The 26,841-nt window shown below is 39.0% G+C and overlaps 1 protein-coding gene across 13 annotated transcripts in view; it reads right to left on the bottom strand.

Annotated features, from left to right (window-relative positions):
- Positions 1 to 26,841, bottom strand: part of kiaa1109 (KIAA1109 ortholog) — a 108,773-nt gene that overhangs the window by 76,806 nt on the left and 5,126 nt on the right. For 9 of the 13 annotated variants that reach the window (XM_078796276.1, XM_078796280.1, XM_078796283.1 and 6 more), the window contains exons 4-27: positions 26,289 to 26,367; positions 26,140 to 26,204; positions 25,499 to 25,673; positions 21,656 to 21,737; positions 21,364 to 21,557; positions 19,163 to 19,242; positions 17,257 to 17,407; positions 16,934 to 17,090; positions 15,726 to 15,804; positions 15,232 to 15,323; positions 14,326 to 14,443; positions 13,737 to 13,892; positions 12,287 to 12,384; positions 11,920 to 12,104; positions 10,243 to 10,349; positions 9,940 to 10,169; positions 9,636 to 9,851; positions 8,379 to 8,516; positions 5,466 to 5,648; positions 5,180 to 5,308; positions 4,983 to 5,102; positions 3,172 to 3,521; positions 2,841 to 3,091; positions 1,035 to 1,275 (exon numbers count right to left, since the gene is read on the bottom strand). In XM_078796276.1, the coding sequence (XP_078652402.1) occupies positions 1,035 to 1,275; positions 2,841 to 3,091; positions 3,172 to 3,521; positions 4,983 to 5,102; positions 5,180 to 5,308; positions 5,466 to 5,648; positions 8,379 to 8,516; positions 9,636 to 9,851; positions 9,940 to 10,169; positions 10,243 to 10,349; positions 11,920 to 12,104; positions 12,287 to 12,384; positions 13,737 to 13,892; positions 14,326 to 14,443; positions 15,232 to 15,323; positions 15,726 to 15,804; positions 16,934 to 17,090; positions 17,257 to 17,407; positions 19,163 to 19,242; positions 21,364 to 21,557; positions 21,656 to 21,737; positions 25,499 to 25,673; positions 26,140 to 26,204; positions 26,289 to 26,367 (3,676 nt within the window). The remainder of the gene's footprint in view (positions 1 to 1,034; positions 1,276 to 2,840; positions 3,092 to 3,171; positions 3,522 to 4,982; positions 5,103 to 5,179; positions 5,309 to 5,465; positions 5,649 to 8,378; positions 8,517 to 9,635; positions 9,852 to 9,939; positions 10,170 to 10,242; positions 10,350 to 11,919; positions 12,105 to 12,286; positions 12,385 to 13,736; positions 13,893 to 14,325; positions 14,444 to 15,231; positions 15,324 to 15,725; positions 15,805 to 16,933; positions 17,091 to 17,256; positions 17,408 to 19,162; positions 19,243 to 21,363; positions 21,558 to 21,655; positions 21,738 to 25,498; positions 25,674 to 26,139; positions 26,205 to 26,288; positions 26,368 to 26,841) is intronic. The other 4 variants (XM_078796278.1, XM_078796286.1, XM_078796287.1 and 1 more) reach the window with 1 other exon arrangement.

The following is a 26,841-nucleotide window of genomic DNA, read 5'->3' as shown; positions in this document are numbered from 1 at the left end:
AATTTGGAGTCGCTAATTAACCTAGCATGTTTTTGGAATGTGGGAGGAAAACCGGAGTACCCGGAGAAAAACATGCAAACTCCACACAGAGATGGCCGACGGTGGAATTGAACTCAGGTTTCCTAGCTGCGAGGCCTCTGTGCTAACCACTCTTCCACCATGCAGCCTAAAAATTAGCATTCATTCATTAATTTTCGACCACTTATCCTCACGAGGGTCGCGGGGTTGCTGGAGCCTATCCCAGCCGTCTTCGAGGCGAGAGGCGGGGTACACCCTGGACTGGTGGCCAGCCAATCACAGGGCACATATAGACAAACAACCATTCACACTCACATTCATACCTATGGACAATTTGGAGTCGCTAATTAACCTAGCATGTTTTTGGAATGTGGGAGAAACCCGGAGAACATACAAACTCCACACAGAGATGGCCGAGGGTGGATTTGAACCCTGGTCTCCTAGCTGTGAGGCAAGCGTGCTAACCACTCGACCGCCGTGCAGCAGAACAAAATATTCTATGAAATATATTAATTCATTCATTTTCTACCGCTTATCCTCACAAGGGTCGCGGGGGGTGCTGGAGCCTATCCCAGCTGTCTTCGGGCAAGAAAATCATCGGGCTACACCCTGGACTGGTGGCCAGCCAATCACAGGGCACATATAGACAAACAACCATTCACACTCACATTCATACCTATGGACAATTTGGAGTGGCTAATTAACCTAGCATGTTTTTGGAATGTGGGAGGAAACGGGAGTACTCGGAGAGAACCCACGTAAGCACATGGAGAACATGTGACCTCCATACAGAGATGCCCGAGCGGAGGTCTTCCCGATCTCCTTAAACACTTGGCCAACATGCGGCACTGGGACCAAGTCACTGCCTTTATGGTCTGCTTCAACGCAAAGCAAAATATTATTTTTTGGAAGAGAGGAGCAAGTATAGTGTATGTTAGCACCTCCTAGCGGGACCATACTCCAGGCTTAATAAATTCATTAATATAATATTAATATAAATTCTCTATATTACTCACTCAACAGGACTTTTGCCATTGACGGGAAACATGCGTTGCTCAACACTTGGCGACGGGGTGTCCCTTTCTCCAGCCAGTAAGGGCAAAGCCGCACTAGAGGAACTATTTTCTTCAGAGGAGGAGGCGGAGCTATGACAGCGTTGGGGTACCTGGAGACTCAGGTGCTGTTGACCACGCCTCTCAGGTACCTCAGGAGGCAAGCATGGTGAGTGGGTATCGGTTTTCAGTCCAACAACCCTCCCTGAAAAACAAATAAAAAACACACAAGATGAATGAAGCCTAAGCTACACGATCCGGCAACAAAAAAAAAAATGTCACATACTCAAGACCTGCCAACCTTGAACACATTTTACGAGTACTACAACTAACCTATGCTTCTGTCCCCTCCATGATGTTAACCTATGATGTGATTCAGGCCAATAAAAAAAAAAAATAATAAAAAATAAAAAAAAAAACAAGCCATGGGTAACATATGGCTCCCGGGCCACACTTTGGGCACCACTGTCTGTTTCATCAGGATTGAGCATGTGATATGATGTCAACTCTGTCAGCAACCACAACTCATTCATTCATTTTCTTTTTCCTCACGAGGGTCGTGGGGATGCTGGAGCCTATCCCAGCTGTCGGGCAAGAGGCCTGGACTGGTGGCCAGCCAATCACAGGGCACATATAGACAAACAACCATTCACACTCACATTCATACCTAGCATGTCCTAACCTAGCATGTTTTTGGAATGTGGGAGGAAACCGGAGTACCCGGAGAAAACCCACGCATGCACGGGGAGAACATACAAACTCCACACAGAGATGGCCGAGGGTGGAATTGAACTCGGGTCTCCTAGCTGTGCTAACCACTCATCCACCATGCAGCCGCTTGGTCGTATTTTATTCATTCATTTTCTAACGCTTATCCTCACGAGGGTTGCAGGGGTGCTGGAGCCTATCCCAGCTGTCTTGGGGCAAGAGGCGAGGTCCACCCTGGACTGGTGGCCAGCCAATCACAGGGCACATATAGACAAACAACCATTCACACTCACATTCATACCTATGGACAATTTGGAGTCGCTAATTAGCCTAGCATGTTTTTGGAATGTGGGAGGAAACCGGAGTCCCCGAACATGCAAACTCCACACAGAGATGGCCGAGGTTGGAATTGAACCCAGGTCTCCTCACTGTGTGGCCTGCACGCTAACCACTTAACCACCGTGCAGCACACAGAACTCATTCATTCCTTCGTTTTCTAACACTTATCCTCACGAGGGTCGCCGGGGGGTGCTGGAGCCTATCCCAGCTGTCTTGGGGCAAGAGGCGAGGTCCACCCTGGACTGGTGGCCAGCCAATCACAGGGCACATATAGACAAACAACCATTCACACTCACATTCATACCTATGGACAATTTGGAGTCGCAAATTAACCTAGCATGTTTTTGGAATGTGGGAGGAAACCGGAGTACATGCAAACTCCACACAGAGATTGCTGAGGGTGGAATTGAACCTGGGTCTCCTAGCTGTGAGGTCTGTGCGCTAACCACAGCCCCACAACTCTTAATGGTAATTAAAAGAGAGAAGGGGTGTGTGTTATTGTAGCTGGAAGTAATCTATGTGTTAAAACAGTCGTTTATTCCAAATGTTGATCCAAAATGTTGGCAGTGCAAGTCACACACACAAAGCAAGAGGGTTTGTAGAGGGAGGAGTAAACCGATGTGGCATAAACAAAACTAAAAGTGTTAAAAAGCAGCAAAAAAAAAAAAAAATGTGTACACGTTGGCAGGTCTGCATACTGTAGTACACTCATTGAATTCCTACCATCCACTTTGGGCGTTTCCTTGGTCATAATCCACTCCCCAGGGTGAAGCAAAGACTGACCATAACACATGTCGGACTCAGTGCTGGAGGAAGAGAATGCCGAAGAGGAGGATGGAGTCATCTCTTCAAGTTTGAAGAAGTCCAGGCCCATGTTGGTTCCGCCAAAAAACCGACATCCTCCAAGGCATCCACATCGATTCCTGCCACGCTTGTTTCGAATGCCAGCCTCTTCTGGCCACAGGAACCAAAGTCTTTCGAGAAGGAGGTAATTAAGGAAGTAAACATGGATTAAAGAAGCTAGGCTTCACTTGGCAGGATTGTGGTTTTCTACCTTTTGGTCTGTGCGTCATGGAGTTCCAGAAAATTCCGCTGGACTTCACATTTAGCCGAGTGGTCAGCAGCCAAGGCGATGTCCGCTGTGATGAGGTTCAAGTTGACCGAGCCTGCCTCCAGCCAGACAGAGCGTCGCAGCACTGGGGGTTGGCAAAGACTAGGAGGCTGACCTGGACCTGGACCTGGACCTGGACCCGGACCAGATGGCGGCGGCCTGTTTGCCTCACTGTGCTGCTGCTGCTGCTGTTCGATGTACTGTCGGATGTTTACGTCCTGCACCACAGCGCTGATGCCCTCTCCCACCGCTTGGTTGTGTAGGTTACAGTTGGCGACACGAACAACGCCCATCTGGAGGAAAGAGCAGAAACAAAAGCCTCATAGGACAAAAAGGATCCAACTCTATGATTTGATTGGGTCTTGACTATAATAATAATGCTGCAAATCTTTCTTCCCGTGGCTAATAATTAAAAATAATAAATCATTATGCATGGCGGTTGCTTTGGTAGAATTCGGGTTTATACTGCCATGATTTTAGTTTGACGTTTACTTCACACTGAACAGAAACGTTTTAATGTGGTGTAACTAGACAGTAGTATATACTCAAAAAAAATAAAATAAATAAATATATATATATATTATAATTAATAATAATATATAATTAATAATAATAATAATATTTTTGAGTTTGAGTTTTTTTTAGGGTTTTGAGTTGTTTTTTGAAAGTGGGAAGGTCGGGGCAAGCACGGAGTGAATGGGGCAAAGAGTTCCAGAGGGTGGGGGCAGCGATGGAGACGGGTCTGTCTCCCCAGGTTCGGAGCTTAATAGATTATTAATAGTAAAATTAATTGTAATTGTGTTATTATTAGTAATTTTATCCGAATTATAATTTTATTATGATTATATAATTATAATTAATAATATAAATATAAAATATATTTAATAAAATATATACATATAAATAAAAAATAACTATAATAATATTATAATAATTATAATAATTATTACTGTGATTATATAATAATAATAACTATTATTATTGTATTATTATAATAATAATCATTATTATGTTGTAATAATTAATATATAATAATTATTATATTATAATTATTAATAGTAAGGGGTAAGCACGGAGTGAATGGGGCAATTATTAATTATAATTTTATTATGATTATATAATTATAATTAATAATATAAATATAACATATATTTAATAAAATATATACATATAAATAATATAAAAAATAACTATAATAATATTAGAATAATTATTACTGTGATTATATAATAATAATAACAATATTATGTTGTAATAATTATAATTATATATTAATATATAATAATTATTATACTATAATTATTAATAGTTAATTATTAATAGTAAGGGGCAAGCACGGAGTGAATGGGGCAAAGAGTTCCAGAGGGTGGGGGCAGTGATGGAGACGGCTCTGTCTCCCCAGGTTCGGAGCTTAATAGATTATTAATAGTAAAATTATTAGTAATTGTGTTATTATTAGTAATTTTATCATAATTATAATTAATAATATAAATATAAAATATATTTAATAAAATATATACATATAAATAATACAACAATAATTGTAATAATATTATAATAATAATTATTATGATAATAATAATTATAATTTTATAATATCTTATAATATGTTTATAATAACAATAATTAAATACTAATATTATACATATGATAATAATTATTAATATTATTATATAATAATTATTATAATAAAATTATAATTATTAATAGTAAATTATTAATAGTAAAATGCAAAAAAACAAGGGGGCCATTACTCTGATGTTGGCAGCACAGCCATGTTCAACAATAAAAAGGTCCACTCCATCCATGGCCAGTCGCGTCATGGTGTACTTGAGCTCCTCTGACGTTCGACAGTGACCGGGTAAGCATGTCAACTGAAACAACAATATACACAATGGTGTAAACAACGTTTGCTGCAGAGGCCAGGTTTGATTCCTGGATTGTTTTTTACCTTAGCATCACAGATGCGACGGTCAGTGCCATGCTGGCAGATGACCGAGGGCTTTGGTTGCTCCAGCTGAAACTCGCGGGACACCACGTGGAAAAGGAACGTCTCCCCCCATTCTAACAAGCAGGCCACCTAATCAGCCAACACACAAAAACTTTTAATATTACAATACATGGACGTGTAAAAAGCTACTGCATTTTAATATTTAAACTATACATAATATGGATAAAATATTGGTAATTGATACAGTATTCAATTGGTTGGACAGCATCTAAGCACACGTACGCACCTGTGGAACAGTCACCCTGCCAGTGAGACCCCCTGCCTGCATGTCAATAAGCCAGGCGTACTCCAGCGTGTCGCTTCCTAGTGGCAGCCCCTGGGCGGAGAACATGGCGTGTGCTCTCATCTGCAGGCCTGACAGGCTTAGGTGTCCATCCCTCAACACCGCGTCGGCTGTTGGACGCTGTGACTCAAAATAAAAAATAAAACTCACATAGAGCAGTTTGCATGAATGACTCAGATGGCTAATGTAACTATAAAAGCAATCTTCACTGGCTAAATGTACTGCAAAAAAGGTCAGTAAGGATAATTCATAATGCCGACTACAGAGAACATACTAACTCCTTATTTCTAAAATCACTAATACTTCAACTTGCTGATATAGTTCACCTTCAAACAGCTAAAATAATGCATAAGGCTAAAAATATGATTAAACATTAAAAAAAAAAAAAAATAAAAAATATTTTTTTTATTAAAAAAATAAAATAAAAAAACTTAAATTATATTTGGAAAGCAGGAAGTGAACAAATGTAACAGTTACTGATTGTAAAAGTACCAGATGGAAGGGTAGGATTTAATAAGCTTTGCTTCTTCCTACTCCTTTTGGACAATCACTAACTGTTAAATTACATTAGAAAAGCAGGAAGTGAACAAATGTTATTTACTGATTGTAAAAGTACCAGATAAGCTTTGCTTCTTCCTACTCCTTTTGGACATGTGGAACTGGGAACTGATTATGGGATGCACTCAATTGTAATCTGATGCATGTTCAAATGAAATAAAAACATTTAAAAAAAATTAAAAACAATTTTTTTATTAAATTAAAAAATAAAATAAAATAAACTTACATTTGTTCATTTCCTGCCTTTTTAATCTAATTTAACAGTTACTGATTGTAAAAGCACCACATAGGATTTAATAAGCTTTGCTTCTTCCTACTCCCTTTGGACATGTGGAAATAGGAACTGATTATGGGATGCATTCAATTGTAATCTGATGCATGTTCAAATGAAATAAAACCATAAAAAAAAAGAAAAAAATTAAAAACAATTAAAAACATTTTTTAAATAAAAAAATAAAATAAAACTTGAAATAAAAACATGAAAAAAATTAAATATTTAAAAATTAAAAACAAATTTTTGAATAAAAAAACATAAAAAAAATTAAAACATTTACATGAAATTAAACCATTACAATGTTCTTATTCACACTGGGATATTGCCTTGGGTGGACACCACGCCCCCTCCTATAAGACAGCCAACCACAGACCACAGAAGATTTACTACCCACTCCCAGATCAGGTAGATCTTGGGCCTGGCCCATGAGAGATGGTACTTCATGGACGCTCCCTTTATTACAGCAAGTGGTGTGTTTTTGAGGAATGGTGTAGTTCATCTCTTTTAAACGCTCTGTGATGGACCTGCTGTGTTTTCTACAGGATTTAGTAGAAAGAAGAAGAACAGCTTTGTCGTCTATTAAGATCTATTTGGTGGCCATCTCTGCTTGTCATGTGGGGATAAAGGAGTTAACCATTTGGGCGGCACCTTTTCTAAAGGAGTCATATCCTAAACTTCCAGTTTCCAGGCCCCCGATTCCCCCGGGATCTGTCCATGGTACTGGATGCCATTTCATTATTCTATTCATTCGAGTTACTTGAGGCTGTGGGGATGAAATTAGTCTCCTTGAAGACGGCATTGCCCTTTGCATGTGTGTGAAGTTTTATAGTCCTGAAGTGTGTGAGCCTTCCGTGACACACGTAGTGTTAGATACCGAGGTGTTTTTCCAATATGTGTGAGTTTCACAAATTGGACCGTGAGGTGCTTAGCTTCTCTGCTGCAATCCAGGAAACTGCCATATGTCTCGTCGTGAAACACGTAGCGAAGTTACAGGAAGAACTAACTCCTAGAGTGAGGAGTCTTGCAGATTTGGAGCTGTGGGCGGCACGGTGGACAAGTGGTTAGCGCGCAGACCTCACAGCTAGGAGACCAGGGTTCAATTCCACCCTCGGCCATCTCTGTGTGGAGTGTGCATGTTCTCCCCGTCCGGGTACTCCGGTTTCCTCCCACATTCCAAAAACATGCTAGGTTAATTAGCCACTCCAAATTGTCCATAGGTATGAATGTGAGTGTGAATGGTTGTTTGTCTATATGTGCCCTGTGATTGGCTGGCCACCAGTCCAGGGTGTACCCCGCCTCTCATTCCAAAACAGCCGGTGACGACCCTGCCGGTGAGGATAAGCGGTAGAAAATGAATGAACATTATTCCAACAGTAAAATATGGTGGTGGTAGTGTGATGGTCTAGGACTGTTTTGCTGCATCAGGACCTGGAAGACTCACTGTGATAAATGGAACCATGAATTATTGTTAAACTGTTCACAAATATGGGCTGCACGGTGGACGAGTGATCTCCCCGTGCATGCGTGGGTTTTCTCCGGGTACTCCGGTTTCCTCCCACATTCCAAAAACATGCTAGGTTAATTAGCGACTCCAAATTGTCCATAGGTATGAATATGAGTGTGAATGGTTGTTTTGTCTATATGTGCCCTGTGATTGGCTGACCACCAGTCCAGGGTGTACCCCGCCTCTCGCCCAAAGACAGCTGGGATAGGCTCCAGCACCCCCCGCGACCCTCGTGAGGAAAAAGCGGTAGAAAATGAATGAATGAAAGGTCCGCTGTGCTATAGGAGGGGCGTGGTCTATCACTGACAGACATGTCACTAGAACTTCTGTAGTGACATCCAAAGCGAAACAAAGAACCAAGGAACCAATTGATTCATGGCAGGTTTTGATTTTCATCGTTTTTTTTAACATTTACTTCAGTAAAAATGGTTGAATTTGTGCATTCCCAATGAGCCGAGCCTCACAAACTGGGTGATTGGACAACGTCCACGAAAAGCCACAAGGAGTATTGTATCCTTACCTGATAGTTGTCACTGATGAAAATGTGAATAGGTGACAGTAGTAGCTGAAGCATCGTTTCCTTGTAACCTTTTTTCATTTCAAAACATAACCGCTCCAGGAATCCAGATGGACCTTCTGGACCCTCACTGCTGCAGTGCTGGAGGTACACAAAAAAAATGAATAAGTAATGGTAATGGTTTAATTTCATTTGAACATGCATCAGATTTCAATTGAATGCATCACATAATCAGTTCACAGTTCCACATGTCCAAAAGGAGTAGGAAGAAGCAAAGTTTATCTGGTACTTTTACAATCAGTAACTGTTACATTTGTTCACTTCCTGCTTTTCTAATATAATTTAAGTTTTTTTTAATTATTTTTTTTATTAAAGTTTTTTTTTAATTTTTTAAAAAATGTTTTTAATGGTTTTATTTCTTTTGAACATGCATCAGTTTTTTTGTTTTTTTTATTTAAAAAATTGCTTTAAATTTTTTTATGGTTTTATTTCTTTTGAACATGCATCAGTTTTTTTGTTTTTTTTATTTAAAAAATTGCTTTAAATTTTTTTTATGGTTTTATTTCATTTGAACATGCATCAGATTACAATTGAATGCATCCCATAATCAGTTCCCAGTTCCACATGTCCAAAAGGAGTAGGAAGAAGCAAAGTTTATCTGGTACTTTTACAATCAGTAACTGTTACATTTGTTCACTTCCTGCTTTTCTAATATAATTTAAGTTTTTTTAAATTATTTTTTAATTAATTTTTTTTTTAATTTTTAAAAAAATGTTTTTAATGGTTTTATTTCATTTGAACATGCATCAGTTTTTTTGTTTTTTTTTATTTAAAATATTGTTTAAAAATTTTTTTAATAGTTTTATTTCATTTGAACATGCATCAGATTACAATTGAATGCATCCCATAATCAGTTCACAGTTCCACATGTCCAAAAGGAGTAGGAAGAAGCAAAGCTTATTAAATCCTACCCCTCCATCTGGTACTTTTACAATCAGTAACTGTTACATTTGTTCACTTCCTGCCTTTCTAACATGATATAATTTATTTTATTTTTTTTTTATTACATTTTTTTTAATTAAGGCATGCAGAGAAACAAACAAGATGGATGTAAAAAGAAATGAAATTCAAGAGGCTCTGTAAAACAAGAGGCAGGATAAAGACTTTTGTGTTTCCCCACTAACTTTAAAGCAACTATAACTTTTAAAAGAAGAAATAAAACAATCATAAATCACGAGATGAATAAATCCCAAGTTTTACCATAGGTAGTCGACCATGGACTTTGTAGAGATTGATGAGCACAGTTATGTCCCAAGGCCGCAGGTCCAAAGGGTGAATGTCGGACGTCTCCTTGTGCCCACTGTCTTCCATTCCCAGAGGGGACCACCCGAGGCCGGATGAGGAAGTGGACAAAACGGGAGTGGACACCGTCGCTTCAAAGTCTGTGTACATGTCATCTTCACCAAAATAGTTTTCCTAAGAAACAAGTCACGGAAAGTAGATTAGAAGGGCACGTTATCGATTGTGGCTTATCTTTTCCAAAGCAATTGAACAAAATTCCTACTTTGATGGCAATTAAAGCTCGGAGTAAAGGCCCATAAAGGATAATTTGAGAATCCGGGGACATTTCCATCTCCACATGAAGTCTGTCAGGGGGAAGCTCCGAGGGGTCAGTGGGTATCCGGCTGTAGCCGGCTGAAGCAGAGGCAGACGTGTAGTGAGGGTGGCTGTGATGTGCTGAAGTGTGTTCCGGAGGCCGCAAAGCCGACAACATGGATTCTTCCATCTCAGAGACTGAAATTAGCCAAGATACATTCAGACGTCTAATTGGCTTTAAAAGGTTGTGGTACGGCGATGGAACGCTTACATGACTGCTTAAGTTGCTCATCTGCTTTTTGGGGATAAATGGGATGCCAGGTGTAGTCAATGATGAGCAGGAAGTTTGGTACGCTCCAGCAGTCCACCCAGCCGGCTCTAAAGTAGGGCAAAAACATTTAGTATAGTTATAGTTTAGCATTGAACATTAGAAATACACTCAACAAAAACATCATTGTTTGCCAACAAAAGGTTCCACTACCTACAAAGTACTCTCAATCAAACAAAAATACATTCATTAGTGTATGTAAACTATATTAGGAAAGCAGGAAGTGAACAAATGTAACAGTTAGTGATTGTAAAAGCACCAGATGGAGGGGTAGGATTTAATAAGCTTTGCTTCTTCCTACTCCTTTTGGACATGTGGAACTGGGAACTGATTATGGGATGCACTCAATTGTAATCTGATGCATGTTCAAATGAAATTAAAACATTAAAAAAAAATGTAAATTAAAAAACAAATACATTTTTAAATGTTTAATTTAAAACATTATTTTTTTATTTAAAAAATGTAAAATTTAAATTAAATAAAAAAATTAAATAAAAAAAATTAAACTATATTAGGAAAGCAGGAAGTGAACAAATGTAACAGTTACTGATTGTAAAAGTACCAGATGGAGGGGTAGGATTTAATAAGCTTTGCTTCTTCCTACTCCTTTTGGACATGTGGAACTGGGAACTGATTATGTGATGCATTTTTTTAAATTATTTTTTTTATTACATTTTTTTAAAATTAAAATTAATTTTAATTACATAAAAAAATATTAAATGATTATTGATCAAATGATTAATTATAAAAAATTAAATGCATGTAATGCATTAAAAATAATTTCATTAAAAAATAATTATTATTTTTTATTATCACTAATAAAAAAAATTTTTTAATTTTTTTATTAAATTAAAAACATTCCAAAATGTGGCCCGCAGGACACTAGTTTGAGGCCCCCGCCTTGATATGAAAGTTTAATGTTAGTTTGATATGGATGCTGTATGGTATCATGTACCCAGAAAAAATTATTACGTTTGATTAATGTTCATGTTAAAGGTTAAATAACTGTTATTAGTTATCCTCCCTATCCGTGTGGAAGTGGTAAGTTTTTGGCTATTTAAGTTTAAAGGAAATAACTTGAAGGCTACCGTTTAGGTCGCTAGCGCTCTAGTTTGCGAGTTAGCATGTGTCTCAAGACCCTGTAGTTGCGCAATATGTTGTAAATAAAAAGAGTATAAATGTGACTATAGTCGTGTTTTGTCATGTCTACAGGGCTCTAATAATGCTTTGTTCATTTTAATCTGGAAAAAATCATTTGTCTATCCATAATTTTCTTTATTCTTGATTTGTTTATTTATTTTTCATCTTATTTTGTGTAGAAAAATAAAAAAGTAAGATATTTGAGAACAGTGGAATGTTTTATCAGAGCTTTTCTTGTAGAAAATCGGAACCAAAGCGAAGTTTTTTAAATTTTTTTGTTTTTAATTAATGCGTTTTTTGGTTGTTTTTTTTCCAGTGACCCCCAAGTAAATTGAGTTTAAGACCCCTGCTTTAAAGGAAATTCCTGTTATCCTGACATTTTGTTTTTTTCTCCTTTGCAATTCCTTATCGGGTGACTCATCAAGTGTGTTCTCTGCAAGCGCCCTCTCTCTCTCTCGCTACTTCATTCCTCCAACTTACTCTGCGTGGGTGATATTCCTCCATCGAGACTTGGTTGTTTTCGGAGGATGGGCACTTTGATTCTCCCCTGGCATGAACATGTCTGGGGGTAGCTTGACATTCTGGTAATCTTTGGCAAGGGTGAGGAGAGGGTAGCGGCTGGGGTGGCACTCGGGCAGAGACAGTCGCATGTCTGTATCCTCCGCCTGAAAAGGTCAAAAAACACACAGTCGATTTCTATCTCCAGGACATAAAAATGCATCTCAATCTAAAAATAACTTATGCATAATCTACGGGGTGCATTAATACTGCCGCAGGAAATCATAGCACTCATTTGCGCACACACACATAAAAAATATATATAATTTTAACATGAAATAAGACTAACCTTCAAGCTGAAGCGGGTATGGCAGGTCGTCGGAACAAACTCATTGAAAGGCAAAGTGAAGTCTATATTGAGCGTCTCGCCACATGCTGCCAGGTACACTGCGGAAAATCAAAATGACTCAAGATGAGTGGACTCATCGCCACAGTGTTGCCTCGCGGCCAAAAGCACCCCGCCATGTTCCCCGTTCCATTGGTGTTAATACAAAAAAAAAGCAGTCTTCCCCCCCCCACTAAGAGTTCAAGTTCATTTTATTTATATTTGTTGTGTTTTGATGAACTGGTTCCTGTTTAACTTGAGTTTCCGGGTCATGTGATTGTTGTTAGTAACTGTTGCTAAGGGATTCTTGCTTGTTGTTCAGTGGAGAGTTGACGGTTTGTACTTATTGTCGGCTCCTTTCTCGTTCAGAACCGCATTTGGTGACCGTCGATGTGAGTATTATGACGACCGAATGGACACACTTGGGTTTGAGTTCTGCCACCGAGCGCTACAGCACATGCATGACAAAAAAATAATAATAATAATAAAAATTTATTTAAAAAAATTAAATTAATTTAAAATAAGTCTACTTAAATTATATTAGGAAAGCAGGAAGTGAACAAATGTAACAGTTAGTGAACTGTGGAACTGTGAACTGATTATGGGATGCATTCAATTGTAATCTGATGCATGTTCAAATGAAATACAACCATAAAAAAAATTAAAACAATTAAAAACATTTTTTTTTAATAAAAAAACAAAACAAAAAAAACCTCAAATTATATTAGGAAAGCAGGAAGTGAACAAATGTAACAGTTAGTGATTGTAAAAGTACCAGATGGAGGGGTAGGATTTAATAAGCTTTGCTTCTTCCTACTCCTTTTGGACATGTGGAACTGGGAACTGATTATGGGATGCACTCAATTGTAATCATTACAAAACAAAAATAATAAAAATAAAAAAAACACATAAAAAACAAAAAAATTTTTTTTAATTATATTAGGAAAGCAGGAAGTGAACAAATGTAACAGATGGAGGGGTAGGATTTAGAAAGCCATCTTTATCATTCACTGATAATTATTTAATTTAATTTTATTTATTTATTTATATATTTATTTATATTATTTAATTATTTATTTTTATTCTTTAATTACATTTTTTTTTAAAGTTTTTTCATCAATTAACCTAGCATGTTTTTGGAATGTGGGAGGAAACCAGAGTACCCGGAGAAAACCCACGCATGCACGGGGAGAACATGCAAACGTGAGGGTGGAATTGAACTCTGGTCTCCTAGCTGTGTGGCCTGCATGCCAACCACTCCCTCACCGTGCAGCCTATTTTGCAACATGTGCAAAAAAATGATCAAGTCTTACAGTCAAAATATCTCCTTAAAGACTAGACTTACCTATATATATATTCCTCAAACACATTTTTTTTAGTTCAATTTCATTTGCATGGATCAAATTTTCCTCACCGTTCTCCTGCTGTTTGGTGGAACAGTCGATCCAGTTGTGCTGGTTTGCCGCCCAGATCATTTCAAACTGGTGAAAAAGCATCTTGAACGTCCACGAATAGGGAACAAAGGAGTAGATGTCTGGGGCGCTGTCACTTGCCCAGTCCTGAATCAAATCTGTCAAGGCAGACACAAACATTCATTCATTCATTCTCTACCGCTTTTTCCTCACGAGGGTCGCGGGGGTTGCTGGAGCCTATCCCAGCTGTCTTGGGGCGACAGGCGGTTGTACACCCTGGACTGGTGGCCAGCCAATCACAGGGCAACACAAAGATTTGTCACAATATTAACCTCCAAAGACACCATGGTGACGAATATCCTAAACGTGTTGTGTTTGACCTGAACTTGTAAGTATGGAAATGATGACAGGATTATCATGTGACTATCTCAGGATACGCCCCGCCCCTCCCAAAAACGGCAACTAATTATGAAACAAATGAGTTTGTGTTCTTAAGGATTAAGGCTCATTTTCTGAGCTTAAGCCTACGTCACAACAACTTTGTCTAAAAATGAATTATTCTCATGCTGTTGTATTGTTTGCTCCTCTCACCAGTGAAGAAGTTCTTCTGGGCGTAGATGAAGTGATAGGTGGCCTTGTACACCTCAATCTCACACTGCCACGACTGAGGCATGTTCCACACCTGAGGGTAGCTGGCAATCACGTGGAACTGAAATATATGGGGAGTCAGAAGAGGACAGAATTTTATGGAGGACCAAAACTGCCAAAATAATAAATAAATAAAACAAAAATAAAAACAAAAAAATAAAAACAAAATAAAATAAAATAAAATAAAAACAAAAATTTTTTTTTTTTAATTTTTGAATCTTGTTTTTTATTTTTGTATTTATTTTTGCTTTTATTTATTTATTTATTTATGTATATATTTTTTATTTTTGTATTTATTTCCATTTATATATATTTTTTTAAATTTAATTTTTTGAATTTTTTTTCATTTTTGTTTTTATTTTCGCACTCACATGTCAAGACACACTTGGGACCGCCCCCTCATTTGAATAGTTTTTCCTTCTGCATTTCTATGAGGACCAAAACTGCCAAAATAATAAATAACTAAATAAATAAATAAATAAAAGTGAAAATAAAAACAAAAAAAATTAAATACAAAAAATAAATATAATTGGAAATAAAAACAAAAAAATATATATACATAAAAAAATAAATAAATAAAAGCAAAAATAAATACAAAAATAAAAAACAAGATTCAAAAATCAAAAAAATGTTATTTTTGTTTTTATTTCCATTTATATTTATTTTTTGTATGTAATTTTTTTTTCATTTTTGTTTTTATTTCCACTTTTATTTATTTATTTATGTATTTATTATTTTGGCAGTTTTGGTCCTCCATAGAATTTCACATACAAAAAAAAAAAAATCACCGGCGTCTTTCTCAAATGTTTCTTTCAAAGTCTTGCTGCAGAGTAATTAGGGTCTACTTACAGCTAACATCTCCGCCTCAAGGAGAGTCCTGTACTGCATGCTGCTAGTGGTGTCAACATGAAGGAGCTGCCCTTTGATGGTGGGCGAGTAGCCTGAGGGCGGGGGGGGCAAAAGGCAGCAAAAAAAGATGTGTCAGCCAAATATTTGCATAATCTAATTAAAAGTAGCCCAACTGGATGAATGATACTGTATCTACAAATATAGAACTAAGCATGTAGGAAAATCATATCATGCTATGTTATTTCTAAGTGACTATTCATTTTATTTGACTTAACGAGCTGCATCCCAAACACTGCTATTTCACTCAATAACAGAGACAGCATGATTGCTAATAATCTCCCCATCCCCCAACAAGCCTGTGTCACCACAGCATCTGTCGATACCGGATCTCCGACGAAGTTTCATGAAGCAGAACAAGACGATATCGAGTCTACCGTAATGGTGTAGTGATAATGAGGCAGTATAAACACATAATTGGTTATCAAAAGCCGTACCAATCTCTCCAACAGTCATGGGGATGTTGACTTCCAGGTAAGAACCCGCACCTACATTCACGTGGATGGCGTTGGTTTCCTAGGAACAGGAACGAAAACAAAGCAAGAGAAAAATGGAATGGTTAATGGAGAAGTTCATTCATTCATTCATTCATTCATTTTCTACCGCTTATCATCACGAGGGTCGCGAGGGGTGCTGGAGCCTATCCCAGCTGTCTTCAGGGCGAGAGGCGGGGTAACACCCTGGACTGGTGGCCGGCCAATCACAAGGCACATATAGACAAACAACCATTCACACTCACATTCATACCTATGGACAATTTGGAGTCGCTAATTAACCTAGAAAGTTTTTAATCAGGGCGGCACGGTGGGCGAGTGGTTAGCGCACTGACCTTGCAGCTAGGAGACCAGGGTTCGATTCCACCCTCGGCCATCTCTGTGTGGAGTTTGCATGTTCTCGCCGTGCATGCGTGGGTTTTCTCCGGGTACTCCGGTTTCCTCCCACATTCCAAAAACATGCTAAGTTAATTAGCGACTCCAAATTGTCCATAGGTATGAATGTGAGTGTGAATGGTTGTTTGTCTATATGTGCCCTGTGATTGGCTGGCCACCAGTCCAGGGTGTACCCCGCCTCTCGCCCGAAGACAGCTGGTGACGACTCTTGTGAGGATAAGCGGTAGAAAATGAATGAACATTATTCCAACAGTAAAATATGGTGGTGGTAGTGTGATGGTCTGGGACTGTTTTGCTGCATCAGGACCTGGAAGACTCACTGTGATAAATGGAACCATGAATTATTATTAATATGCAAATATAGGCTGCACGGCGGTGAAGTGGTTAGCTTGCAAGCCTTACAGCTAGGAGAGCCGAGTTCAATTCCACCCTCGGCCATCTCTGTGTGGAGTTTGCATGTTCTCCCCGTGCAGGTGTGGGTTTTCTCCGGTTTCCTCCCACATTCCAAAAACATGCTAGGTTAATTAGCGACTCCAAATTGCCCATAGGTATGAATGTGAGTGTGAATGGTTGTTTGTCTATATGTGCCCTGTGATTGGCTGGCCACCAGTCCAGGGTGTACTCCGCCTGTGAAATATTAACGCCAATTCTCTGTCAACCAATCAACAGTCTACCACCACTTTTCCCTACTACTGCTTAGAACAGTGCCATGGGCGGATGAATAATGAAGGGATGAATTAATAGCGTTCACCTACCCGGTTTTTGGTAAAAAGCAAATCAATGGTGGCGTCGGCAATGATGTTCATACGCAGCTCGAAGGCCTGGATCTGCCTCGGTTCTCCTGGCTGGGCCATTTCTGTCACCTTCATATCCTGGTAGTCTGCCGGCAGGAAGAACTTCCACAGACAGTCCCTGTGAAATTGTTTTGATGTGCTTCAGTGGCTTTTGATGAATAAAATTATATTCCTAAATCTAACATTACTTAAATTTGGCAAAAATATGAAACATTTTCTCCAATATGAAAAACATGTTGGGGTTAAGTTACGAAGTTTAGCTATGTATGCTCTTGTTTGGGCACCTTTGACGATCCACCCATGGGCCATAGTTGAAGTCAGTTCCTTTTCCACACACAATATCCAAACCCCAACATGGTGGGAGGTCTTGCAGCTTATCTTCCTCACTGGATGTTTCCGCTTCTTCCCCGCTTTCTTGTTCCACTGGCACCAGACCTGCAGACAGCCATAGGAAAACGCAGATTGACTATAAGCCGCACTTTTTTTCATAGGTTGGCTGTTCCTGCGACTTATACTCCAGAGCGACTTATAAATGAAAAAAGTGTTTATGTTCCATAAACACTGGACACCTTTTCTGTTCATGTTTATTTTTAGTGTAGCTGAATAAGCATTGTGTTAGCATATCTTACACCTATTCAGCCTGTTCTCTATTCTTTTATTCATGTTAGAACTTGCCTTCCAAGATGACGTAATGTCTGTTTTGGTCAAGTAGTTTGGAAAATAAATTGCCCGCAAAAAAATGCAACATACTCCAGTGCGACTTATGTATGTTTTTTCTACCTAATTATACATTTTTGGCCTTGTGTGACTTATACTCCAGTGCGACTTATGTATGTTTTTTAATACCCAATTATGCATTTTTGGCCTTGTGCGACTTATACTCCAGTGCGACTTATGTATGTTTTTTTTCTACCTGATTATGCATTTTGGCCTTGTGCAACTTATACTCCAGTGCGACTTATGTATGTTTTTTCTACCTAATTATACATTTTTGGCCTTGTGTGACTTATACTCCAGTGCGACTTATGTATGTTTTTTAATACCCAATTATGCATTTTTGGCTTGTGCGACTTATACTCCAGTGCGACTTAGGTATGTTTTTTTTTACCTAATTATGCATTTTTGGCTTGTGCGACTTATACTCCAGTGTGACTTATGTATGGTTTTTTTTTTACCTAATTATGCATTGTTGGCCTTGTGCGACTTATACTCCAGTGCGACTTATGTATGTTTTTTTTTTACCTAATTATGCATTGTTGGCCTTGTGCGACTTATACTCCAGTGCGATTTATGTATGTTTTTTTTCTACCTAATTATGCATTTTTGGCCTTGTGCGACTTATACTCCAGTGCGACTTATGTATGTTTTTTTATACCTAATTATGCATTTTTGGCCTTGTGCAACTTATACTCCAGTGCGACTTATACTCCAGTGCGACTTATGTATGTTTTTTTCATACCTAATTATGCAATTTTGGCCTTGTGCGACTTATACTCCAGTGCGACTTATGTATGTTTTTTTTCTACCTAATTATGCATTTTTGGCCTTGTGCGACTTATACTCCAGTGCGACTTATGTATGTTTTTTTATACCTAATTATGCATTTTTGGCCTTGTGCAACTTATACTCCAGTGCGACTTATACTCCAGTGCGACTTATACTCCAGTGCGACTTATACTCCAGTGCGACTTATGTATGTTTTTTTCTACCTAGTTATGTAAAGAAACTAAAAAGTGTAGCTTAGTTTCTTTATAATGCCATTGTTTTTGGATTCTTTTTCAGTTGCTGCCATGAATTGGACTGGTGAGCACGGCCCTTTCATTGTGGAAATGTTTACCAAAACAAAAGAATCCGTAACTGCAACACAATGAGCGTTCCGTTGAGACGTCAATCTTGGTAGACATGATCGCATACCAGCTCCAAACACCATCTTGTTATGGGTTACCAACTTCAGAGCTACTGGATCTGCATTGAAACCAAAATCAAGCGTCCGACCTGGCAGCGCCAGAATTGATTTAATTTTTAAAACATAATAAAACATAATGACTTTATATGTACTTTTTGTTTATTTCATTTATTTGGCTTTTATTTAACCTACAAATGTGTCCCTGGCCCTGTATTTAATCTTCGTTAGCTGGCAAGCTAGTGGTCAGCTTATCTTTATTCAGTATACTATGGAAGTGTTTCTACCTGGCTCATCTTGGTAGTAGTAGATGTCGACGTCATTGGACTGCATGACGACAAAACCTTCGCCCATCAGTCTGGGGGGTCTACAAAGAAAGCACAAAGTACAAAGACATGATCGTGTTCATAACAGGTCATGGACACAAGAATTTACACATTTCGGTCGTCACTTTAGATTCCAAATCAAATACTAAAAACTGGATCCTCTGAGAAATGCAAGTCTTTTGACTTTATTATACAATTTACAGTATATATGTTTTCTTATTTATATCTCATCCATTTTCAATGTCACTTGTCCTCACGAGGGTCGCAGGCCATGCTGGAGCCTATCCCAGCTGACTTGGGGCGAGAGGCGGCGTAGGGATGTTTATATTATATTCATTCATTTTCTGCCGCTTTTCCTCACGAGGGTCGTGGGGGTGCTGGAGCCTATCCCAGCTGACTTGGGGCGAGACAAGGCGTAGGGATGTTTGTATTATATTCATTCATTCATTCATTTTCTGCCGCTTTTCCTCACGAGGGTCGCAGGGGTGCTGGAGCCTATCCCAGCTAACTTGGGGCGAGAGAAGGCGTAGGGATGTTTATATTATATTTCATTCATAATTCATTCATTTTCTGCCGCTTTTCCTCACGAGGGCCGCGGGGGTGCTGGAGCCTATCCCAGCTGAATTGGGGCGAGAGGCGGCGTAGGGATGTTTATATTATATTTCCTTCATTTTCTGCCGCTTTTCGTCACGAGGGTCGCGAGCTATGCTGGAGCCTATCCCAGCTGACTTGGGGCGAGAGGTGGTGTAGGGATGTTTATATTATATTCATTCATTTTCTGCCGCTTTTCCTCATGAGGGTCGCGGGGGTGCTGGAGCCTATCCCAGCTGTCTTGGGGTGAGAGGCGGCGTCGGGATGTTTATATTATATTTCATTCATAATTCATTCATTTTCTGCCGCTTTTCCCCACGAGGGTCGCGGAAGTGCTGGAGCCTATCCCAGCTGACTTGGGGCGAGAGGTGGTGTAGGGATGTTTATATTATATTCATTCATTTTCTGCCACTTTTCCTCACGAGAGTCGCGGGGGTGCTGGAGCCTATCCCAGCTAACTTGGGGCGAGAGAAGGCGTAGGGATGTTTATATTATATTTCATTCATAATTCATTCATTTTCTGCCGCTTTTCCCCACGAGGGTCGCGGAAGTGCTGGAGCCTATCCCAGCTGACTTGGGGCGAGAGGCGGCGTAGGGATGTTTATATTATATTCATTCATTTTCTGCCGCTTTTCCTCACGAGGGTCGCGAGCTATGCTGGAGCCTATCCCAGCTGACTTGGGGCGAGAGGCGGCGTCGGGATGTTTATATTATATTTCATTCATAATTCATTCATTTTCTGCCGCTTTTCCCCACGAGGGTCGCGGAAGTGCTGGAGCCTATCCCAGCTGACTTGGGGCGAGAGGTGGTGTAGGGATGTTTATATTATATTCATTCATAATTCATTCATTTTCTGCCGCTTTTCCCCACGAGGGTCGCGGAAGTGCTGGAGCCTATCCCAGCTGACTTACGGCGAGAGGTGGTGTAGGGCTGTTTATATTATAGTTCATTCATAATTCATTCATTTTCTGCCACTTTTCCTCACGAGAGTCGCGGGGGTGCTGGAGCCTATCCCAGCTGTCTTGGGGCGAGAGGCGGCGTCGGGATGTTTATATTATATTTCATTCATAATTCATTCATTTTCTGCCGCTTTTCCCCACGAGGGTCGCGGAAGTGCTGGAGCCTATCCCAGCTGACTTGGGGTGAGAGGCGGCGTCGGGATGTTTATATTATATTTCATTCATAATTCATTCATTTTCTGCCGCTTTTCCCCACGAGGGTCGCGGAAGTGCTGGAGCCTATCCCAGCTGACTTGGGGCGAGAGGTGGTGTCGGGATGTTTATATTATATTCATTCATTTTCTGCCGCTTTTCCTCATGAGGGTCGCGGGGGTGCTGGAGCCTATCCCAGCTGTCTTGGGGCGAGAGGTGGTGGCGAAACGCCCAGTGAGGGCAGAAGAATAATCGGTAGAAAATGAATGAATGAATGAATTGCGCCTATTGTCACTATATAATAACGACATGGACATTTTTGTTTATATTGAGATAAGACTCCGTCCTTGTTGTATGCAGAGAAAAACATGAGCACACAAAGTGCATAAACAGTGTGGTGTTTGTAAGACACGGACTTACTCATCATTCTGCATGCCGACGTAGCGTGGACTGGGAACGAGCATGACGCGCACGTTCTCCAGGGAGCCCTTTACAATGTGCATGTACTGATCCAGGTGGCTGGATGGGGGCTTGGTGGCGTATGTCAGGAAGGCGTCCTCAAAGTTCAAGCACAAAGTCTGTGAGAGGTGGTGGTTTCCAAATGCCAAGCGACCCTTTGAAAGCACACATTAAACACACACACACAGGTTGCAGAGCACGGACAAAGTATGGTTTCATCTCATCAAAAGGTGGTCATCGGTGAGGAACGCACCGTGCTGATGTTCACTTTGATGACAGGAATGAGGGAGCGCCAAGATGATGTCGGATCTGGATTCTCTGTTTTAATGTTCACACTGGAGAAGAACCAAAAAAATATATACTCGATAAAGCAGAAGAAAAAAAAACATTTCTGAGGTTTTTTTGGTTATTGAATCACTGACAGTTGCTCATCCTGATAAAACCTGATCCTATCCATCCTGGTCCCTCCCAATGACAGGCCCAGCATCCTCATCTCTGCTACTTTCAGTTTTACTTCCTGTCTTTTCCTCAGTGGCGCCGTCTCCACTCCAAACAACCATAACTTTGGATACCATCGCTGGTCATACAGTGTTTATTTTATTTTATTTTATTTTATTTTATTGGCTAACCGACTGCTCTACGGTCGGAGCAGTGTGTGTGTTTGTTCATGTGTCTATTAAAACCAATCCAGTTTAGGTCAATATATGCTATTAGAACAATACAGTGACATCTCAAAAAGGTGTGATGTCTCATAATATAGCTCATTTTTTTATTTTATAAGACTTAAAGCTGGTAAAAGACTTAAAGCTGGTATTATTTGCGGATGATACCACTGCTTTTTGTTCTGGAGGGAGTACAGACAAAATCATTAGAAAGGTCAGAGAAGAAATGGTCACACTAAAAAGATGCTTTGACGATAATAGATTGTCCTTGAACCTAAATAAAACTAAAATCATGCTGTTTGCTAACAGCAGAAAGGACACGTACCAGCAAATACAAATAGACGCTGTAGACATAGAAAAGGTGAATGAAAATACATTTCTGGGGATCACAATAGATGAAAATATAAGCTGGAAACCTCATATTACAAATATACAACATAAGGTGGACAGAAATATTTCAATATTGAACAAAGCAAAAATTTGTTCTCAATCAGAAATCACTCCACACTCTTTATTGCTCTCTGGTTCTACCATATCTTACTTATTGTGTAGAAATATGGGCTAATAACTATAAAAGCAATCTTCACTCGCTAAATGTACTGCAAAGAAGGCCAGTAAGGATAATTCATAATGCCGCCTACAGAGAACATATTAACTCCTTATTTCTAAAATCACAAATACTTCAACTTGCTCATATAGTTCATCTTCAAACAGCTAAAATAATGCATAAGGCTAAAAATAACCAATTAGCTAAAAATGTCATCCAATACTTCTCTACAAGAGAGGAGAAATATGATCTCAGGGAAGAACTCCATTTGAAACACTTCTATGCTAGGACTACGTTATGCTAGCCATAGCATTTCAGTATGTGGAATCAAACGATGGAATGGATTGAGTAAGGACCTCAAACAATGCACAACGATGAGCCAATTCAAGAAACAATACAAGCAGTTGATGTTTGCTAAATACAAGGATGAAGAGTCTTGAACCAGTCATGATGTGCTATATATATCACTATATTGACACTTACTATGGTACACATTATGGCATTGGATGCTCATATCACCGAGTACTTCGGTACGAGGTACATTATTAAAAAAAACAAAAAAAAACCTTAAACTGTATTATGGAAAGCAGGAAGTGAACAAATGTAACAGTTACTGATTGTAAAAGTACCAGATTGAGGGGTAGGATTTAATAAGCTTTGCTTCTTCCTACTCCTTTTGGACATGTGGAACTGGGAACTGATTATGTGATGCATTCAATTGTAATCTGATGCATGTTCAAATGAAATAAAACCATTACCATTTTTAGAATAACAAAACATGAACTGCAGGTCAAAAAATCAACCTCGGATCGCACTTTGGATACCTTTCAGGGTATTATTAGTTCAGGGTGATTATTACGTCAATCGGGAAGGTAGTGTGGGTTGATTGCTGCGTCACTCATGTCCTAAATGTCCCTTAGTAGATGTCATATGACGTCAGTCAACAGACATTAAGCTCCCCTCCGGATTTGCTGGTGGACAGGTGGTGAACAGATGATACACGGGTATGCAACTGTCGTCTTTATGATTCTGATTACAGATGAACTCTATAGAAATGTGTTTGCTGCAATTCTTTATTTTAACCCTCCTCTTGTGTTAGGGTCGGCACTGACCCGTTTTACATTTTAATGCATAAAAAAAAAAAATCACATAACATTTGTTTATTGCATCAAGGCTTTTTGACTTTGTCAGGAAAGTCTATTTAAACAAAATAAAATCAAAAAAATAATTTTTACTACATTTTAAAAATGGTCTGGTTGAAATTATGACCACTGTATTGTTTGGGTCGGTTTCAACCCGGTTATAATAATATGGCTATAAACAGGGCTCTACATTAAAAATAAAAATGACTTGCCCATGGGGAATCATTAAGGTGAGAACTACTTGCCCGAACTTGCCCCATGTAAAATGAAAAGACCGCCATAATGATAATTTACAATTTGGATCATGGAAAGAATGGCAAGAAGTACAGTGAACCAAGATCTGGACCTGTTCTGCTTTTTCATTTCACTTTATACTAAAGTTCTGTTGCTGAAAAACAATAACTTTTTATACCTTTTCTTGACATTAATATATATGGGTCTATATATGGGTCAAAATTCACCCCAACACCATACATGTTTCTTTAGTGATTAATACTAAAATGAGAAAATAAATACAACTAATTGATTTAAGACAGGGGTCTCAAACATGTGGCCCGCGGGCCAAATGTGGCCCGCAGGACACTAGTTTGAGGCCCCCCGCCTTGATATGAAAGTTTAATGTTAGTGCGGCCCGCGCAAGTTTGATATGGATGCTGTATGGTATCATGTACCCAGAAAAAATTATTACGTTTGATTCATGTTCATGTTAAAGGTTAAATAACTGTTAATAGTTATCCTCCCGATCCGTGTGGAAGTGGTAAGTTTTTGGCTATTTAAGTTTAAAGGAAATAACTTGAAGGCTACCGTTTAGGTCGCTAGCTCTCTAGTTTGCGAGTTAGCATGTGTCTCAAGACCCTGCAGTTGCGCAATATGTTGTAAATAAAAAGAGTATAAATGTGACTATAGTCGTGTTTTGTCATGTCTACAGGGCTCTAATAATGCTTTGTTCATTTTAATCTGAAAAAAATCATTTGTCTACCCACCAACTATATGTGGTTTCTTAAATTTTTATTATTTGCCGTTTTATTATTATTATTATTATTATTATATTTATTTATTACGGATTGATTGATTTTCTTTATTCTGTGTAGAAAAATAAAAATTAAGATATTTGAGAACAGTGGAATGTTTTATCAGAGCTTTTATGGTAGAAAATTGGAACCAGTTTTTTTTAATGTTTTTGTTTCTAATAAATGCGTTTTTTTGTTGTTTTTTTTTTAACCTGATGCGGCCCAGTCTCACCCAGACCCGAGCTCCAGTGGCCCCCCAAGTAAATTGAGTTTGAGACCCCTGATTTAAGAGATATGTTCTATATCCCTCAGTAATAGCCAAGTAACAAAAGAACCTTCAATTTATGAATATGATACTTTTGAGGTTCATTTTACCATTTTTGGAAATTGAGGGGTATAGTGACATGCCCACACCAAAAGTATTAATGAGGAAGCCTAAGAAGGTAACCAAGACATGAGAAGCAAATTTGATGGTAACTTATTGTTTTTAGTGTATTTTATATCTGATTTAATACATGGGTCAAAACCCACCCGTTAAAATAAGAGATGATACCAGAAAGCTAACACAAGAGGAAGGTTAAAAGCAGGCCGCAGGTTAAAAAAAAAAGCGTGAGCACCCCTGGCTTAGGTGATGCGGGTTATATCGAACAATCAAAGACAGGTTTAAACATCAACATGTATGATCAATAATGCATGTAAAAAAAAAAAAAAACAACATTGGTTGGGTAGTCTTACCGCTCCAGGGTCTTGTTCCTAGCGTCCTGCCCCCTGTCTTCATCTTTCTTGGTTGTGCTAAGCGTCGGCTCCAGGCCAAAAGTCTCTTGTAGGCGAGCATAGAGATCAGTCCGATTGTAGACGTGAAATTCGAAGCCGTTGACCGTCACGTAAAGCCTGGTCTCTGCCTTGGGGTCTGATGATACGAGAGATTGAAAGTTAACTTCAGTGGTCTTCATTCGGGCCTTGATATATGTGCTTGGGACTATTTGAGTCGAGTTTGAAGGGGGGGGCAGCTTCCTCACTGTCACATCATGTATGTTTATGATCAAGGTGCAAAATTGTGAAGAATTAATATTTGTTGTATATTTATGAATGTATATTTGTCTTATAAATGATTATAGAGTGTATCCCTGCTTCAATCTTTTTCTCTCCGAATATAAGCCGTTTTGTTTTGCAGGACTATCATTCACCTAAGGTCTGTAATAAATGTAAATACATAAGCATAAAATGTAGACATTTGTAATACAGCACACATCAGGACAGTAAGGACCACATTAATAAGAGCGACATTGTGTTGGATTTAGCCGCAGGAATGACAGGCTTCATTTGTACCGTGTTATCGGAAAGGCAACAATAATGGACTGCTACAGTTTGCTTACCATGTTGTTTCTGCTTTGGGTTATACATCTTCCACCAGCGGAAAATGAGAAAGCCATCCTGTATCCTAACCAAAAACAATAAAAAAAAAATACAAGTGAAAAAACTGTATTTTAGAGGCAAAACACAAGCAGCAAAGGGTCCAATTTACCTGATAGACATGTCCTGGTTGATGTAATAAACATCTCGGAACATGACTTTTCCCGACAGCACGGAGAAGGAGAAGGATCCTGTGGACAAAGTAAGGATCCAGTTTTGTTATAGTACAACAGGTTAATGACAATACAAACACAGACCAATTGAGGCGGGGTACACCCTGGACTGGTGGCCAGCCAATCACAGGGCACATATAGACAAACAACCATTCACACTCACATTCATACCTATGGACAATTTGGAGTCGCCAATTAACCTAGCATGTTTTTGGAGCGCCTAGCACGACAGCCTCAGGTCCCGAAAAGTTTGAGGCAGTCCCCACATCATGCCATGTGTGTATTTGCCTTTAGACATGAGTAAATTAGCTAAAATGCTAACATGCTAACAGTCATCATGCTAGCACCTAGCAAGACAGCCTCAAGTCCCAAAAGTGTCCAGGCAGTCCGATAGTGTCCCCACATCATACCATGTGTGTATTTGCATTTAGACATGAGTAAATGAGCTAAAATGCTAACATGCTAACAGTCATCATGCTCGCACCTAGCAAG

This window comes from Doryrhamphus excisus, linkage group LG14 (genome assembly GCF_037039965.1).
Source record: "Doryrhamphus excisus strain RoL-2023G ecotype Guam linkage group LG14, RoL_Dexc_Guam_v1.1, whole genome shotgun sequence".
NCBI lineage: Eukaryota > Metazoa > Chordata > Actinopteri > Syngnathiformes > Syngnathidae > Doryrhamphus > Doryrhamphus excisus.
This window is presented reverse-complemented; position numbering and strand designations above follow the sequence as displayed.